The 17,454-nt window shown below is 35.9% G+C and overlaps 1 protein-coding gene and 1 non-coding gene across 4 annotated transcripts in view; one reads left to right on the plus strand and one right to left on the minus strand.

Annotated features, from left to right (window-relative positions):
* NUP155 (nucleoporin 155) overlaps positions 1 to 17,454 on the plus strand; it is a 63,992-nt gene that overhangs the window by 9,849 nt on the left and 36,689 nt on the right. For 2 of the 3 annotated variants that reach the window (XM_027606455.1, XM_027606454.1), the window contains 10 exons: positions 4,484 to 4,576; positions 5,335 to 5,501; positions 7,193 to 7,298; positions 8,081 to 8,154; positions 8,445 to 8,536; positions 10,316 to 10,413; positions 10,909 to 11,061; positions 11,794 to 11,894; positions 14,305 to 14,475; positions 16,839 to 16,949. In XM_027606455.1, the coding sequence (XP_027462256.1) occupies positions 4,484 to 4,576; positions 5,335 to 5,501; positions 7,193 to 7,298; positions 8,081 to 8,154; positions 8,445 to 8,536; positions 10,316 to 10,413; positions 10,909 to 11,061; positions 11,794 to 11,894; positions 14,305 to 14,475; positions 16,839 to 16,949 (1,166 nt within the window). The remainder of the gene's footprint in view (positions 1 to 4,483; positions 4,577 to 5,334; positions 5,502 to 7,192; positions 7,299 to 8,080; positions 8,155 to 8,444; positions 8,537 to 10,315; positions 10,414 to 10,908; positions 11,062 to 11,793; positions 11,895 to 14,304; positions 14,476 to 16,838; positions 16,950 to 17,454) is intronic. The other variant, XM_027606456.1, reaches the window with a different exon arrangement.
* On the minus strand, positions 2,942 to 3,047 carry LOC113930030. The gene has a single exon (XR_003522409.1). It is a non-coding gene; the product is annotated as a U6 spliceosomal RNA (small nuclear RNA).

A 17,454-nucleotide genomic window follows, 5' to 3' on the forward strand; every position in this document is an offset into this window, starting at 1 on the left:
CGTTGCAAATGGCAAGATCTCATTCCTTTTGATAGTGAGCCTGTCTTTAAATTGTTACACTGGTGCACCTGGCTGGCTCAGTTGGTAGAGCATGTGACTCTTGATCTCAGGATCATGAGTTCAAGCCCCACATTAGGTATAGAGCTTACTTAAAAAAAAATACTTTTTAATAAATAAAATTGTTAAAGTATAATTTTTGAATTTTGTTTTGCTTATTTTTTGTTAATCATTGTTGATTTATCTGGAATTTTTGCATTATACATTTTCATCAGTTACTGAATTTAATGTAAAAACCATTTTTGTCTCTGCGGTTGTTTTAGTCTTGATAGCCCATAGAAATGAAAAGAGTTCAGAATAACTCTTAAAGAAGTGGCAAGTATTGTTTAACAGTTTCAAATTCATTGTGCCAGATTTTTTTAATAAGAGCTAATGACAAAATAATAGATTGATTTAAATTAACATACATTTTTTGGATGTATGAGAAATCTTCCTACAATGGGAAATAGTAGACAAAATTGTTTGTAAGGTCTAAATAAAATTTTTTGAGTTCACAGCTGTTTTGAAATGATAATTCACGTGGTACAAACATGCAGTCTTATACACTGTTTATGTGATTGCATTGGAAACTTATTTCCTTAAAATAGAACCTCAAGGTATTCTTCACCCTGAGGTATGTATCTCTTTTATCTACATTTAAAAGTTTATTCATAGGTGCGCCTGGGTGGTGCAGTCCATTAGGCATCCAGCTCCTGGTTTCAGCTCCAGTCGTGATCTCAGGGTTGTGAGATTGAGCCCTGCATGGGGCTCCACACTCAGTGCAGAGTGTGCTTAAGACTCTCCCTCTCCCTCTGCTCCTGCCCCCTGCTTGCTCATGTGCGCTCACGCACGCGCTCTCTGTCTCTCTCAAAATAAATAAATAAATCTTTTTTTTAAAAAGTTACTATCTAAAAGTTTATTCATAATAACAGTGGAGGGCTCTCCCTGCTCTGTATTTTAATAAATATAAATTGTCCATCTAAAATAAATAGTAAAATTTTGTTCTACTCAAATATAAACTTCAGTGCAAAATTAAAATTATGGCAAGTCTTTCATATGACAACAAAGGTGTGATCTTTGGAAGTGAAACAATTTTTTTTTTTTTTGAGAGAGAGAGTGTGCAAGTGGGGGGTGGAGGGGCTAAGGGAGAGAGAATCCTAAGGAGGCTCCATGCCTGGTAAAGAGCTGGACTCTGGGGCTGGATCTCACTATTGTGAGGTCGTGACTTGAGCCAGTATCAAGAGTCAGACACTTAACCGAATGAGCCACCCTGATTATGAAACAACTCTGACTTTGCTATCCATAAGACCTGAAAATTCTGACTCTCGAACATAAAGCGTTATAATCAAAGTTCGTATCTTACTTTGCCTGTTGTAAGAAAAAAAATTTTTTTTAAGATTTTATTTATCTGACAAAGAGAGACAGCAAGAGAGGGAACACAAGCAGGGGGAGTGGGAGAGGGAGAAGCAGGCATCCTGCTGAGCAGGGAGCCTGATGTGGGGCTCCATCCCAGGACCCTGGGATCACGACCTGAGCCGAAGGCAGGCACTTAACGACTGAGCCACCGAAGCGCCCCAGAAAATATTATTCTTAAAGTCATTGTTTTCTAAGTCAAGCTTTTTGGCAAGAGTTTGCTTTATTGGCAAGAAGAGTATGAATACATGTTTCAGTTTTATGGTTGCTTGAATAAAACATAAGAGTTCTTCAGTGTTTTCTAGCATTTGCAGGTTTTTGTCCACAGAGAAATTGACAAGACTTAATCACACTTTTCTGAGTTCAGGGAAGCATTTTCCATGTATTAAAAGATTCACGTGGTTGTCTAGCTTCATTTGCATCTTCCAGGTATGGCTTTGGGACATTATTCATTATAGTGATTATGAGTCATTTTGCCTCATCTGTGTGACCAAGTAGGGCTGCCACCAAAGTCAAATCATGTGTAAACTCCTTCCTGAAGTTATTCTTGAAATGGTCTTTCCTTGTCTAATACAGTAAACCTCCTACCTCAAGTTCAGTCAGTTAGTTCTGGAAAGTCAGTGGACTTTTCAGTAGAAGAGAAGAACTTAATATTTTCCTATTTCTGAACCAACATCTCTTAAAAAGGCATCAATTCATACTATCATTGTAGTTGCCTTAGAAGTTGAAAGTACCATGGCCAAGTTTTTGGTGCCAAAGCATGCCTTTCTAAAATGCAATGGGTTATGGTTCTGCTGAATTTTTTTATCAAAACAGCAAAAACAGGGGCGCCTGGGTGGCTCAGTCAGTTAAATGTCTGCCTTAGGTTCAGGTCATGACCCCAGGGTCCTGGGATGGAGTCCCACATCAGCCTCCCTGCTTAGCAGGGAGGCTGCTTCTCCCTCTGCCCGTTCCCCTACTCGTGTTCTCTCTCTCTTTCTTGTTCTCTCTCTCAAATAAAATCATTTAAAAAAAAATAAGCAAAAACGTGTTAGCAAAGGATCCTCAGTGTTCATATTTGTGCACAAGTATTAAACTATTTATTTCAAAACTTTAAAACTTTTCCATTCAAAAGCAGTAAAACTTTGAACTGTTCCAAAGACCTAAACAACTTAGGTTAATTTCTAAAAAGTGCTAATAAGATGTGTTTTATAGATAAGATGTGAGAGCTGACAAAAGTGAGAAATGTCAGTCATTTAACCTTGTTGCATTCTGAAGGGAGATGGCTTCCATTTCTACCATCTCCTGTTGCAAAATACTTGAATAAATGATGAGAGATTTTAGAGATCACATCATTTGACAAGACACTGCTTTACTTATCTCCCTTTACTCAAAGCCATAAATCGGCTCCACCATCTATAACCTCACTAAAGTTTCTATAATCAAAGATGACTTCTTTGGCATAGGCTGTTGACTGAGTACTTAGAGATAAGGCTTTTATTTATTTTTTATTTTTTGTATGGAACGCTTCATGAATTTGCATATCATCCTTGCACTGAGGCCATGCTAATCTTCTCTGTATTGTTCAGTTGTAGTGTTTATGCTGCTGAAGCGAGCATGAGATAAGGCTTTTATTAAGGAAAATCTAAGTTTTCATAAAGTTCAAGCTTTTTAAACCAACTTATGAAATATCAGTTACATTTTGAGTTCATTAGGTAGGAGATCTGTGCCTTCAGCTTTACTGACTTGAACCTTGATACACAAAAGTGGCTTTATGCCCCTTGATGTTCATCAGTGAAAGTAAAACTTTTGTTGTACTTTCTATGGCATTTAATACCCTTAAGTAGGCCAAAGGTATACACATGAAGATATGTCCATAATTGTGACATAAGATATATTTTCTTTTATTACTGTCAGTAAGACACTATTTTTGGATATCGTAACATGACAATGATAATTATACATAGAATCTCATGCCACTGCACACCTTTTAATGTTAAACAAATAAAAAAAATAAACAGTACCTTAGCATGAATTAACAAAAAAAAATTGTGTACTTGGTAATGTCCCCTCTTATTCTATATATTATCTGGTTTTGATATATAAATTCATCTGGGAAACTCATTTAGCATAAACTCATTTCTGTTTCTATGAATTTGCCTTCTCCAGGTACCTGATATAAATGGAATTATATTTATCTCTTTGTGACTGGTTTGTTTCAGTTACGATTTTTTTTTTTAAGATTTTATTTGCTTATTTTCAGAGAGAGAGTGCAGGAGCATGAATCGGGGGGAAGAGGGAGAGAGAGAATCTCAAGTAGACTCCAGACTGAGCGCTGAGCTCAGTGTGGGACTTGACCTTACCATCCTGAGATCATGACCTGAGCTGAAATCAAGAGTCGGATGCTCGACTGACTGCGCCACCCAGGCGCCCCTCACTTACAATGTTCTTAAGATTCATTGTTGTTGTAGTATTGTCAGAATTTTCTTCTTTTTTAAGGCTGGATAATATTCCTGTGTATGTATACATATATGTGTACGTGTACACACACACACCACATTTTGTTTATTTATCTGTTGGTGGACACTTGGGTTGCTTCCACCTTTTGGATACTGTGAATTATGCTGCTGTGTGTGTTAAGTATACAAATAGAAGGCTTTATATTTTAATAAACTATTTTATAATGTAATGCCAATTTTAATTGGTATTAAATACTGAAGTGTTTCTTTTCTAAGATGGTTCTTTTTTATTACTATCTACTTAAATATTCATAGGTAGTAGTATTTTAACATAAAAATTAAATTGAGTTCAGATTTTTCATATACTATTTAATTTTTTTTTTTTAAGTAGACTCCACGCCCAACGTGGGGCTTGAACTAATGACCCCAAGATCGAGAGTCACATGCTCTACCAGCTGAACCAGCCAGACACATCCTTCATATAGTATTTAATCACTAGTTCATTTTAATGGTAAAATCATTAGTCTGTCAATGCTTAAATAGTGGAAGTGGATGTTTTTTGGAATAATACCTAACCCATGTCTACTTTATCTTAGGCATCTTTCAACCTCATGTACGACACCTCCTGGTTTTGGCAACCCCTGTGGATATAGTGATTCTTGGACTTAGCTATGCTAACTTACAAACAGGTATGGCAAACCACATGTGGTATTTTTAAAATAAAAATATGTTAGCCAATTTAATATAATTAAAAGCTATTTTTTTTTCACTAAGTTAACTTTCCAGACTATTTGTTCATAGGAAAATAGTACTTCCCTATAGGTATGATAACTTTCAGGTTAGTAAGCTCCATCAAGCAAGTATTTTGAATATGCTTATCATATTAATGTGCGCTCCTTAAATGTACAATATAAAAGGGTAGTGGAAGAGAAATAATTGACACTAGTGAGTTTTTCTATAATGCTTTCGATTTTTTTGTTTCTGGTTTTTTGAATGGCTGTTTTAACATATGGAACGCTGAAATATACATTATTCTTTCCTTTACCATAAGAAGACCTGAATTTATCACTAGTACATTCAATGGTTTCTTTTGCATTCTGGCAATCTGTTTTGGGTGAAATAGTGTTGAATTTCAGTGACTGAAATTAATGATTTAACTATCAAATCCTTGGGTTCTTTCCCAAAATCTAGTAATTTGGGATAGTTTGTCGATTGATGTTTTACAATGTTATGTATATAAAATGTATATATACCTATTGTAGGTTCTATTTAACTTGAAAAAATTGTATCAGACTTTTTATAGTAATTTAAAAGTGTATGTTATAGAAGCTTTTAGGTGTGTCAATAAGAATTCAGTAAAAATACCAATTCTGAAGATAACGTGATTATTTCAAACTTCAAAAATGCTAATAAGCTGATTCAGATTCTTTCCTTAAAAAAAAAATAGGTTCTGGAGTTCTTAATGACAGTATGTGTGGTGGAATGCAGTTGCTTCCAGATCCTTTATATTCTCTTCCCACTGATAATACTTACCTTTTAACAATAACTTCCACTGATAATGGCAGAATTTTCTTGGCTGGAAAAGATGGCTGTTTATATGAAGTAGCATACCAAGTAAGTCTGGCATTTATAAATATTTTTTTCCTCCCCCTGGATAAAGTAGGATAGATTATACTTTTGTTTTCTAATTATATAAGCACATTAATATATTCATATGAAAAGTATTCAAACATACAGTTAAAACCGTATATAGTCTTGCATGACTACACCATGCCTACAAAACCCAGTCCTCTCTCCAGAAGTAAAATCCAGTTCTGCTTATGTCTTTTTAAGACATGATACATTTGATAAGTATCTATAAATTTCTATATGTATGTATTTATATGTATACATATATACAAACATGTGATGTACTTTTGTATGTTTTTCCTTAGATTATTGCTTATGTTTTGTTACATAATTGGCTTTTCACTTAACTGTGTTATGTTTTGTGATTGCTGTACAGTTGTCTATAAATGGATGTACATTATTCACTTAATTCCTTTTTTTTTTTAAGATTTTATTTATTTGACAGTGAGAGACACAGCGAGAGAGGGAACACAAGCAGGGGGAGTGGGAGAGGGAGAAGCAGGCTCCCCGCCTAGCAGGGAGCCCGATGTGGGGCTCGATCCCAGGACCCTGGGATCATGACCTGAGCTGAAGGCAGACACTTAACGACTGAGCCACCCAGGCGCCCCACTTAGCAGGCTTCTGTGAATATATCCCACCACTCCCCACTGATGGTAGTATTATCAAACTTACTAATTTTGACCAATCTGATAGAAGGAAATTTTTTTTATTACTCGCTGAGGGAGATCTTTTCATTTATTGGTCATGTATGTTTACTCTACTCTGAAATGTCTTTTTATGTCTTTTCCCTACTGTATTACTGGCTTTTTTTCATAAGGTAAATGTTAGGAAACTGATAAAGTAATATTCTCAGAGTCATGTGGCTAACTAGTGGCAAAGCTAGGATTACAACCCTGGTCAGCTGTGTTTTTTATATTACATTGTACCTCTTTCTTACCTAGTTTCTCTTGGCTTTGTTCATTAACCTCGCTTCCCCCCCGCCCCCCCCGCCTCCCTAAAGGTTTTGTGTGGCAAAAGTCAGACATTGAGAGGTAAACTGTAGATTATGGTGGCGATGGCTGCTATTAAGATTTCTTTTTAGGGGCGCCTGGGTGGCTCAGTTGTTAAGCGTCTGCCTTCGGCTAGGTCATGATCCCAGGGTCCTGGGATCGAGCCCCGCATCGGGCTCCCTGCTCCGCGGGAAGCCTGCTTCTCCCTCTCCCTCTGCCTGCTGCTCCCCCTGCTTGTGCTCACTCTCTTGCTGTGTCTCTCTCTGTCAAATAAATAAATAAAATCTTAAAAAAAAAAAAAGATTTCTTTTTAGCCAAAATGGGAAGAGATGATACAAGTACCCCTATCCTATGTACTTTGGTCTCTTACAAACTGCACTTATTATTTGTTTTACTACTTTCAAATAAAAGAGTTTTTAAGATAATTAGAATATGAGTTCATTAACATAACACAGGTTTTGAAATAGCTGATTTTATTGAGAGCTATGATTTGATTATGGCTAACTACATTTTCTATTATTAATTAAAGGATTAAACTTAGTACTTATTCCAAATAGTATGTCTCACTTTATTTACAATTATTGGTACTTCACTAAAATTTGAGGATTTTTGTACATGTGGTTATATGGTTAGTTGCTATGACAAATGTGTCTACAAGTCTTGCTTCTTTCAATTTTTCCTTTTAAGGCAGAAGCAGGTTGGTTTAGCCAAAGATGTAGGAAAATAAACCACTCAAAGAGCGCACTTTCTTTTCTTGTTCCTTCATTGCTACAGTTCACATTCTCAGAAGATGGTAAGTAGAAAACAATAAATTTGGCAAACAAAATTTTTTAAGATTGTTGACTTAACATTTTCTTCACAAATTCTCATTCTTAACTGAAAGTTTGTCTTAATAACATTTGTTATATATTCATAAGTTTTCTTTTTCTTTTCTTTTTTTTTTTTTGATTTATTTAAGAGAGAGGGAGAGCATGAGCAGCGGGAGGAACAGGGAGGAGCAAAGGGAGAGGAATAAGCCGACCCCGTGTGGAGCACGGAGCCCGGCTAAGCCGACCCCGTGTGGAGCATGGAGCCCGGCACTAGGCTCAGTCCCATGACTCCGAGATCGTGACCTGAGCCAAAGTTAGGAGTCAGACGCTCAACCGACTCAGCCACCCAGGCGCCCCCACACAATGATTTATTAAACTAAATTGGAAGTTTCTTGAAGGAATGCACTGGGTATAATTATTTCCTGTGTTTCTGGCATATAGTAGAGATTCATTAAATGTTTGTTGAATGAAGAAATAATCTAGAACTTGGTTTTTGATTTGGCTTAGAATTCATTAAGAAGACAGAGTAATTTATTTGTGAGGCTCTTCATCTAGTCACAGTATTTGATGTCTGCTTTTCTCATACATTGTCTGATTTAAATGCTTCTTGCCTTTGTCCTCATGCAAATACCATGGGACTTACCTGCAAAGCAAGAGAAAGCCCCTAAATGCAAAGTTCTGATTCAGCAATTTAAATTTTTTGTAAATGGCTACTCTGTTTAATTCGTTAATCTTTAGAGGTTTTTTTCCTTTGTCTTATTTTTAGATCCTATTGTTCAAATTGCAGTTGATAATTCTAGAAACATTTTATATACACGATCTGAGAAAGGAGTAATACAGGCAAGTATTAATACACTACTATTTAAGGGGGGTAAGAACATCCCTGTTTTTAAGGAAGAGATTCAGTTACTCTTAGCCTTTTCCTATGAGCTGTGTGCTTTTTAAAAAAAATCCCAAACTACTTCTTAGGGCTTCTTTTTTATGAAATTTCAAATCTCTGATGTTTCCATATCTGTGTGAAGTGTCTAAATTAAAGGATCCCTAAAAAGGAAGAGTCTTCTAAAAGTTTATTTTGTAAAATGCGTATGGGTTATAGTTATGTTTAAGTGAGCACAATTTTTTATTCACAGGTATATGATTTGGGCCAAGATGGACAAGGAATGAGCAGAGTTGCCTCAGTTTCACAGAATTCTGTTGTTTCTGCTGCCGGAAACATTGCTAGGTAATTAAATGTGAGGCATTTCATTTGTACAAGGCATATCATTATGCTATATATGTGCATCATACTAAAATTATTTCTTCTTCAAAATATCTCTAAAAGGTAAGGAATGTTGAAGATGACACTGGAGGTTATGTTTGAAACAGCTCCTAGAGAAAGACTCTTCCTTTAATTCTAATGTTGGATGGTTTGAAACATAAGGCAGACTGGTTTTTTACAGTGTAAAGTACAGCTTGATTTTTCCTTGGAATGTGTTAAGCTTTAGGTGGTCTGTATAGGCAATTACAGTTGTCACTAGGAAGCTACATGTCTCAGAGTTCCCCACTAGTACCCACTCCAACCTTTTATTTATGTTATTTTATTTATTTATTTATTTGAGAGAAAGAGCAAGTGAGAGCGAATGAGAGAAGCAGACTCTCTGCGGGACTCGATCCCAGGACCCTGGGATGACCGCTCCAACCTTTTAACAGGCCTGTGTAGTATAAGTTTAGTTGGTCTGATAATTGACACAAGGGCAGTTTGGGAATACAGAACTTCACGGTTTTATTTTTCACATTGTATTCTTGACGAAACTGAAACTAAGGGATGTTAAGATTTGTCTGAAGTCTGAGTCCTAGATAAGTACTCGTACCCAAGTTACAAGCCAAGTCTTCAGACACTGTACACTGTGATTTATGTGTATCACAACTAATTTAGCTCAGCTGCAGAAATTCTCTTCACATAACAAAGACCTTAAATTTTCAGCTTCGGTTTTCTATGTGCTTGGGTCATTGCTGCATTCACCTGTCCTAGCAAAACTTCAATGCTTTCTTTGCTTTTCAGTGACAAAAAAATTCTCAAGGCAGACAGTCTAAAACAAAGGGTTTCCTTTGTCTTCTCCAACTTTACTTTTTTTTTTTGGAAATGTTTTCAAATCTATAGAAAAACTAGAAGAGCAGCATGGTAAAAACTGATAATACCCTATCAAATTATCCAATTCAACAGTTCTTACTGTTTCCCCTTATTTGCTCACTTTCATTCTTATGAACTATTTGAAAGTAAGTTGCAGACATCATGACTTTCACCCTTAAATCCTTCAACTTTCATGTCCTAAGTCTCTTACATAAGCACAATACCAGTTCGACACCTAAAAAAATTAATATTTCTGTAGTATTATCTTCTAATTATATAGTTCATATTAACATTACTTAACAGTCCCAAAAATCTTTCATAGCTGTTTTTCTTTCCATTTTTCCCCAGAGTCAGTCAGAGCCCATGAATTACATTGGTCATTTGTCTCATTAATATAGAATAGATGTCTCACTGTCTTTCTTTTTCCCCTAAATATTCACATTTGATGGGGAAGGGCAAGAGTCTTATTTGTGGAATATCCCAATTTCTGAATTTGTCTTTTTTCCATTATCATTAGATTGAGGTTTTTGTTTGGTTTTACCAGAATTACTCCTTGCAGCGTTACATCAGTAGGCACATAACCACCAGGTTTTCCACTATTGAATACTTGGTTAAGGTGCTATTTACCAGATTTCTCCATTATAAAGTTTCATTTTTTCTTTTTAATTAGCAGTAATCTTTACAATGATAATTTGATGCTCTGAGAACACCTTCCTCATTAACCATTTACCCAGTGGAGTTAGCCTTCTTTTATGATCTTTGAAAACAGGGTAATGTCTAACAATGTAAACTCATTCAGGGGGTTTGCCTGCTCTTGCTTCTGCTGTGTTAATTTCCCAAGAAGTTAGTCTTATTTTAGCATATTAGACTAGTTTTTTTCCTTTCTTGTAGGACCATAGATCGTTCTGTTTTTAAGCCAATTGTTCAAATAGCAGTGATTGAAAATTCTGAATCCCTGGACTGTCAATTATTGGCGGTTACACATGCAGGTATGTTGTTTAATTTCTATGTCTGCTCTTGGTTTTAGAACTTGATAATCCTCAGACTTGGAAATTTGTGATTAGAAATGCGTTTTTACTTCTGTATCAGTTATCAAGCCATTTTAATAATTCGTAAAATTAAGGATTTTGAAAATTGGAAGATTCTTCTGGTTTTGTTTCCTCATGTTATAGATGTCAAACTAGGTCTGATGGGTAAAGTGGCTAATATTCAGAGACAGAGGCTGAATAGGGAAAAGGACTCTCTTGGCTTATAGTTGCAGATTCTTTCTGCTAAAATGTGTTGATTCACCTGTCAGTTCCAAGTGGCACTTTCTTAGAACTCTACTTCGGGTGTTATTACACATGGTGATTTAAGATTAGTCAGGAAAGTGATTCTAGGACTTTAACAGGTTTCTCTGTTTCTCTGTGGAATTGCTTCAATAACACAAGGACTTCAAGTCTTTCATTTTCTGTTATTGATGTATAATTTTATCCCATCATCAGGTGTAAGGTTATATTTCAGCACTTGTCCGTTCAGACAACCATTAGCACGACCTAATACATTGACACTGGTTCACGTCCGCTTACCTCCTGGATTCTCAGCGTCTTCAACAGTGGAAAAGCCTTCAAAAGTACATAAAGCTCTTTACAGTAAAGGTAAGTTCTGATATCCTATCAGATTTAAGATTGGATTTTTTAAATTGTTAAAATTAGAATGTCTTTTGAGCCATTTGAAAATAAGTTTTCCAATAAAATTTAGAATATTTTAATTTCTTACATTAATAATGTCCTTATCCCCTATAATCATCCAGTGGACTTAGGGCTGCTATCTCTAAGGTCATTATAAAGGGAACAAGTTAGCGGGAGGAGCTGGAATTGAGTACAAGAGAGTGTATTTCAAAATCAACTAATATTGCTGAGATGATGTTTTATAGTTACTCTGCCATTCCACTAGTAATTTCATCATTTTTATTCATGATATGTTTGAGATAATCAGTACATGAAATTCTATTTCATTGCATTTTAGATACCATTGATTGAAAGTCACATTTTTTATGTACTAAATATACTTTTTTAAAGTTAGTAATTAAATTCATAAGCCCATTGACTGCAAAAATATATCATAACGTCAGAAATTTTAAGATGTGAAGAAAGTGTTTACTCGAAAGAAATGAAGTATAAGATCTGGAACACTTCATGATTCTACCCTATCAATAATTATATGTCCTTTTAGGGGATTAATTTTTTTTTATTTGACTTGTTTACTTACAACAATGCATACTCTGTATGTATGTTATATATATTAATGTTAGTAGTTAATATTTTTAAGAACATTGGGGATGCATATTATTTGGCATCATAATAAGATTTTGTGTATTAAACTTCTAGGCATTCTACTGATGGCAGCTTCAGAAAATGAAGATAATGACATTTTGTGGTGTGTCAACCATGATACATTTCCTTTCCAAAAGCCAATGATGGAAACCCAGGTAAGTTATCCTGAGAATCTTAATTTTTTATATAATTTATAATTTTAAGTAAAGAGTAAAATTGTAAGAATCTTTATGTTGTGATAGCATTTATTTTGAGCAATCATGTATGATTAGAAATCATATTGAAAAGTGTATCCTGGGGACGCCTGGGTGGCTCAGTCGGTTAAGCGTCTGCCTTCGGCTCAGGTCATGATCCCAGGGTCCTGGGGTCGAGTCCCACATCAGGCTCCTTGCTGAGCATGGAGCCTGCTTCTCCCTCTGCCTGCCTCTCTCTCTCTCTCTGATAAATAAGTAAAATCTTAAAAAAAAAAAAAAGAAAAGTGTATCCTGTTAATTCTTTGTTTTTCCTTTGTGAGGTTAAAAGTCATTAAGGTAATCATTAAAAATATCTTTAAACATTGGAATCGTTTTAGAATGTTTCTCGTAGTGTATCTATCCAAAAAATGCATATATATTTTCTGAAATGACTTTTGTGCCATTTAAATATGTTATGTTTTTAGTTATTATGAGGTCATCCACTATAGTTATGACTTAGAATTGTATCTTTTTTGGGATGCCTAGGTGGCTCATTTGGTTCAACATCTGACTTTGGCTCAGGTCATGATCCTGGGGTTCTGGGATCGAGTCCCGTGTCGGGCCCCTTGCTCACCAGGGAGCCTGCTTCTCCAGTCTACTGCTTCCCCTGCTTGTGCGCTCGCTTGCGCGTGCTCTCTCTCACTCTCGCTCTGTGGCAAATGGATAAGTAAAGTCTTTTTTTTTTTTTAAGGTTTTATTTATTCATTTGAGAGACAGAGAGCACATGAGAGGGGGGAGGGTCAGAGGGAGAAGCCGACTCCCCGCCGAGCAGGGAGCCCGATGCGAGGTTCGATCCCAGGACCCTGAGATCATGACCTGAGCCGAAGGCAATCGCTTAGCCAACTGAGCCACCCAGGCACCCCAATAATTGTATCTTTTTAAAAAAAATATTTAGAGAGTGTGTGCATATCATATATGGGGTGGGGGAGGGGCAGAAGGAGAGAGAGAATCTCAAGCAGACTCCTCACTTAGTCCATGCCTGATGCTCGATCTTACCACCCTGAGATCATTACCTGAGCCGAAATCAAGAGTAGGACACTTAAACTGACAGCCACCCATGCGCCCCTTAGAATTTTATCTTAACGATGTCTTTAATTTGTAGTTCTGCCTAAATTTACTTATTTATTTTAAAGATTTTATTTATTTAGGGGTGCCCCTTAATTATAGAAATTTTTGAACATACAGAAGAACAGAGGAATGATAAATTGAACCCCACATTTAACAGTTACCAACATTTTCCCCATCTTGTTTTTTTTTTTTTTTTTAAGTTATTTATTTATTTATTTGACACAGAGAGAGAGACAGCCAGAGAGGGAACACAAGCAGGGGGAGTGGGAGAGGGAGAAGCAGGCTTCCCGCGGAGCAGGGAGCCCAATGCGGGGCTCAGTCCCAGGACCCTGGGATCATGACCTGAGCCGAAGGCAGACGCTCAACGACTGAGCCACCCAGACGCCCCCCCATCTTGTTTTGATCTCTCTTCCCTGTATATACAAATGTCCACACATAAACACATAATTGTGTTTGTTTTTTTTAAAGATTTTATTTATTTGACAGACGCAGTGAGAGAGAACACAAGCAGGGGGAGTGGGAGAGGGAGAAATAGGCTTCCCGCTGAGCAGGGAGCCCAATGTGGGGCTCGGTCCCAGGACCCCGGGATCATGACCCGAGCCGAAGGCCGACGCTTAATGACTGAGCCACCCACGCGCCCCCATAATTGTGTTTTAAAAGCAAATACCACTGCATATTCCATGAAATTGATGTACAGGTCCTGGATGAGAGGTGTGCCCCCAGCCTGTCCTAACCCAGTCTCACACCTTGGCTGCTCGTCTCAGCCCTTAGCACAAAATGAGCTAAGGAGAGACCAGCACCTCCAAGGGTATGGCCAGGGAAGGCTATCTCTGCTCCCCACTTTTGGTATCCCCTGTTCTACCCCATTTACTTCTCCTAAATGCCCTTGCATAGCTCATGTTGCCTACCCCCTGAGGATGCTGATCAAACCGGATAAACCAACCTCTACTACTACTAAAGATGGTAGAATATAGTTTTTGGATATCGAAAGAATTACAATTCTAGTAAACACTGTTTCCAGTTTATCTTAAGATTTTGCCTTTCCCTTCTTTCATGAAAGATAATTGTCATAGAAGCTGGCATGATTAAAGGAATAGACAGTAAAGCACTAAAGAGAAACTTAGGAACGTTCACATACATGTGTTATTAATTTGTAAAATTCTGCATTTCGTTAGAAATTAGGTCTATATGTTTTTTCCTTTTTGGAAGATTTGCTTTATGTAACTTTAATAGCAGGTATAAAAAGTTTATTTCTTTTGTATAGATGACAACCCGTGTTGATGGTCATTCCTGGGCTCTTTCTGCAATAGATGAATTGAAAGTAGATAAAATAATTACACCCTTAAATAAGGATCATATTCCAATAACTGACTCACCAGTTGTGGTACAGCAGCACATGTTGCCTCCAAAGAAATTTGTTCTCCTCTCAGCACAGGTATGTACGTATTCTGTTAAGGTGGAGACAATAAAGAAGCCATGTTTAATGTTATGTATTTTGAAATATTTGCTTAATGGAGTCATTAGGGACTTTAGGAGAGTTTACTCTTAAAGATATTCTTAAGGAATAATCTTAAATACCAAAAATGCAACAAAAAGAATTTGCTGTTTATAAAGTGTTCTATATTTTTTTAAAGTAGCATTTCTAGTACCAGTGTTTAGCAGCATAAAACAAAATAACCTAAATTTATTATTATAATTCTCACTTAACTTATAAAAAAACATTTTTTAATATTTGATTTTGGAATAGTGATGCATTTAAAATTCAAATGGTATAATGAGTATACAGAATAAAATCTCCCTTCCAGTTGAGGTCCCTTCCCTACAGATGCCCATGTCATCAGCATCTGTGTATCCTTCCAGAGGTGTGGACATACAAACAAAATATATTTCTAAGTAAATGGTAGTGTATTATATACACCATTTTGTACCTTGTTTTTTATATCTCAAATACATATTTTAGAGATCTTTCCATATCATTATATAAAGAACTTTCTCATTCTGTTTTGTATTTGAAAGGTTTTCTTTTATACGAATATACCCAATTTAACTAGGTCCCTATTGATGGATTATTTTTTGCTGTTCGTAATGCTACAGCCTTCTGTGTATATCATTTTCTTTGTGAATAAAGCTGCAGAATTTTATCTTCTGGGTGAAAGAATATGTGCATTTCTAATTTTGATAGATGTTGCTAGATTCCCCTATATTCATATATACGTGCATACATTCACTATCGATGAATATTGATGCCTGTTTCCTTACATCCTGTCCAAGTATAATATGCCATTTTATTAAGAGTAAGATGGACAGTCTTTTCTCTTTTTTTTTGTTCTTTTTTGTTAGTTTTTTTTTTTTTTTCCTTTGGACAGTCTTTTCAAGTGTTTATTTTTCTATGGACTGTCCCTATTTTATTGAGTTATCTTTTTCATTTTGATTTATAGAAGCTCTTTATCAAGAAACTTACTGTAATTTTAGTATCATATTTTTCCTGGTGTGTCATTTTATTTTGTTTACTGAGATTTTTTCCCATACAGGTAAGCATATAAGTAGTCAAAATTTTCTGTCGTCTTCTGGGATTTATAAAAGTATTAAAAAAAAAAAAAAAAAACTTTCTCATTCTGAGGTTTATTAAAAAAAATTTACCCACAGTTGCTTTTAGTACTATTATAGTTTTACTTTCGTCCTTTAAATCTCTGATCTGTTTGGAATTTATCCTGATATCCTGATTAAGGATCCAGCTTCATTTTTTTTCTAAATGGACATATGCCAACATAATTAATGGATAATCTAACTTTAATCCTCTGGTTTGAGGGACAGCTTTTATTGTATTCTAAATTCAAATATTTACTTGAACCTGTATGACAGCTTTCTAAGTTTAATAAGAAAACACTCACCGCCACCAAAAAATCAATTAAGGTTCTGGCTCTGTAGATACAACATTTTATAAGCCTGTGTTTTATGCATGGTAATAGCACATGCCCTCTGAATATATTTTGTGTGTTACAGAGCAGTGTTTTTGTTTGTTCGTTTGGTTGGTTTTTTTGAGGTGATATCTTTTTTTTTATATTCAATTAGCCAACACATAATACATCATTAGTTTTTGATATAGTGTTCAATGATTCATTATTTGCGTATAACACCCAGTGTTCCTCACCACATATGCCCTCCTTAATACCCATAACCTGGTGACCCCACTCCACATCCCCCTCCCTTCTGTAACCCTCAGTTTGGTTCCCAGAGTCCAGAGTCTCTCATGATTTGTCTCCCTCTCTCATTTCTTTCCATTCAGTTTTCCCTCCCCTTCTCCTGTGGTCCTCCACGCTATTCCTTATGTTCTACATATGAGTGAAACCATATGATAATTGTCTTTGTCTGCTTGACTTATTTCACTTAGCATAATCCCCTCCATTCAATCTATGTCGATGCAAATGGTGGATATTCATCCTTTCTGATGCGTGAGTAATATTCCATTGTATATTTGATCCACATCTTCTTCATCCATTTATCTGTTGAAGGGTATCTATCTTGGCTCCTTCCACAGTTTGGCCATTGTGGACATTCAGAGCATTGTTTTCTTACTAAATTTTCTTTGGGCATATGTAGATCTAGTATAGGTTGGGAGTTGAAATATAGATGTTCTTTTTGGCCAGTTTACTTTGTATTCTTGAAGGAGTGTTTTTTTTTGTTTTATTGATTTTATTAAATAAAATAGCAGGGTCAGTTGATGCCAGCCATGCCTGATAAATCTATTATTTATGGTTGTGGTTTTTTGTTTTTGTTTTTGTTTTTTTAACTTTTTAGGGAAGTCTCATGTTTCATAAACTTAGACCTGTAGATCAACTGAGACATCTACTTGTGAGTAATGTGGGTGGAGATGGAGAAGAGATTGAAAGATTCTTTAAATTACATCAGGTAATTAATTATTTGTACTTTATAAAAAATATATTTTAAACAATAAAACAATGAGAATAATACCTGAATTTTATGTAAGCTAGGATCAAAGGACTGTAATTAATAGGTAATCTTAGCAGTCTTCCTTTTTTCACATTGGTCATTATCTGTGCACTAATATTTGGGAGCAGTATTAATAAGTAAAGTTTATACAGTAAACTCAGATTTTTATTTGTTATTGATAAGTTCTTATTAAAGTATACTAGTAAGAAACTCCTGTTCAAGTTATATGATAAATACATTTTTATTAAAACACAGGATATTTGTGGACAAATCTTTTTTTTTATTTATTTGACAGAGAGAGAGAGAGCACAGATAGACAGAGTGGCAGGCAGAGGGAGAAGCAGGCTTCCCACTGAGCAGGGAGCCCAGTGTGGGGCTCGATCCCAGGACCCTGGGATCATGACCTGAGCCGAAGGCAGACGCTTAAGCGACTGAGCCACTCAGGCGCTCCCTTTTTTTTTTA

Source organism: Zalophus californianus, chromosome 5 (genome assembly GCF_009762305.2).
Source record: "Zalophus californianus isolate mZalCal1 chromosome 5, mZalCal1.pri.v2, whole genome shotgun sequence".
Lineage (NCBI taxonomy): Eukaryota > Metazoa > Chordata > Mammalia > Carnivora > Otariidae > Zalophus > Zalophus californianus.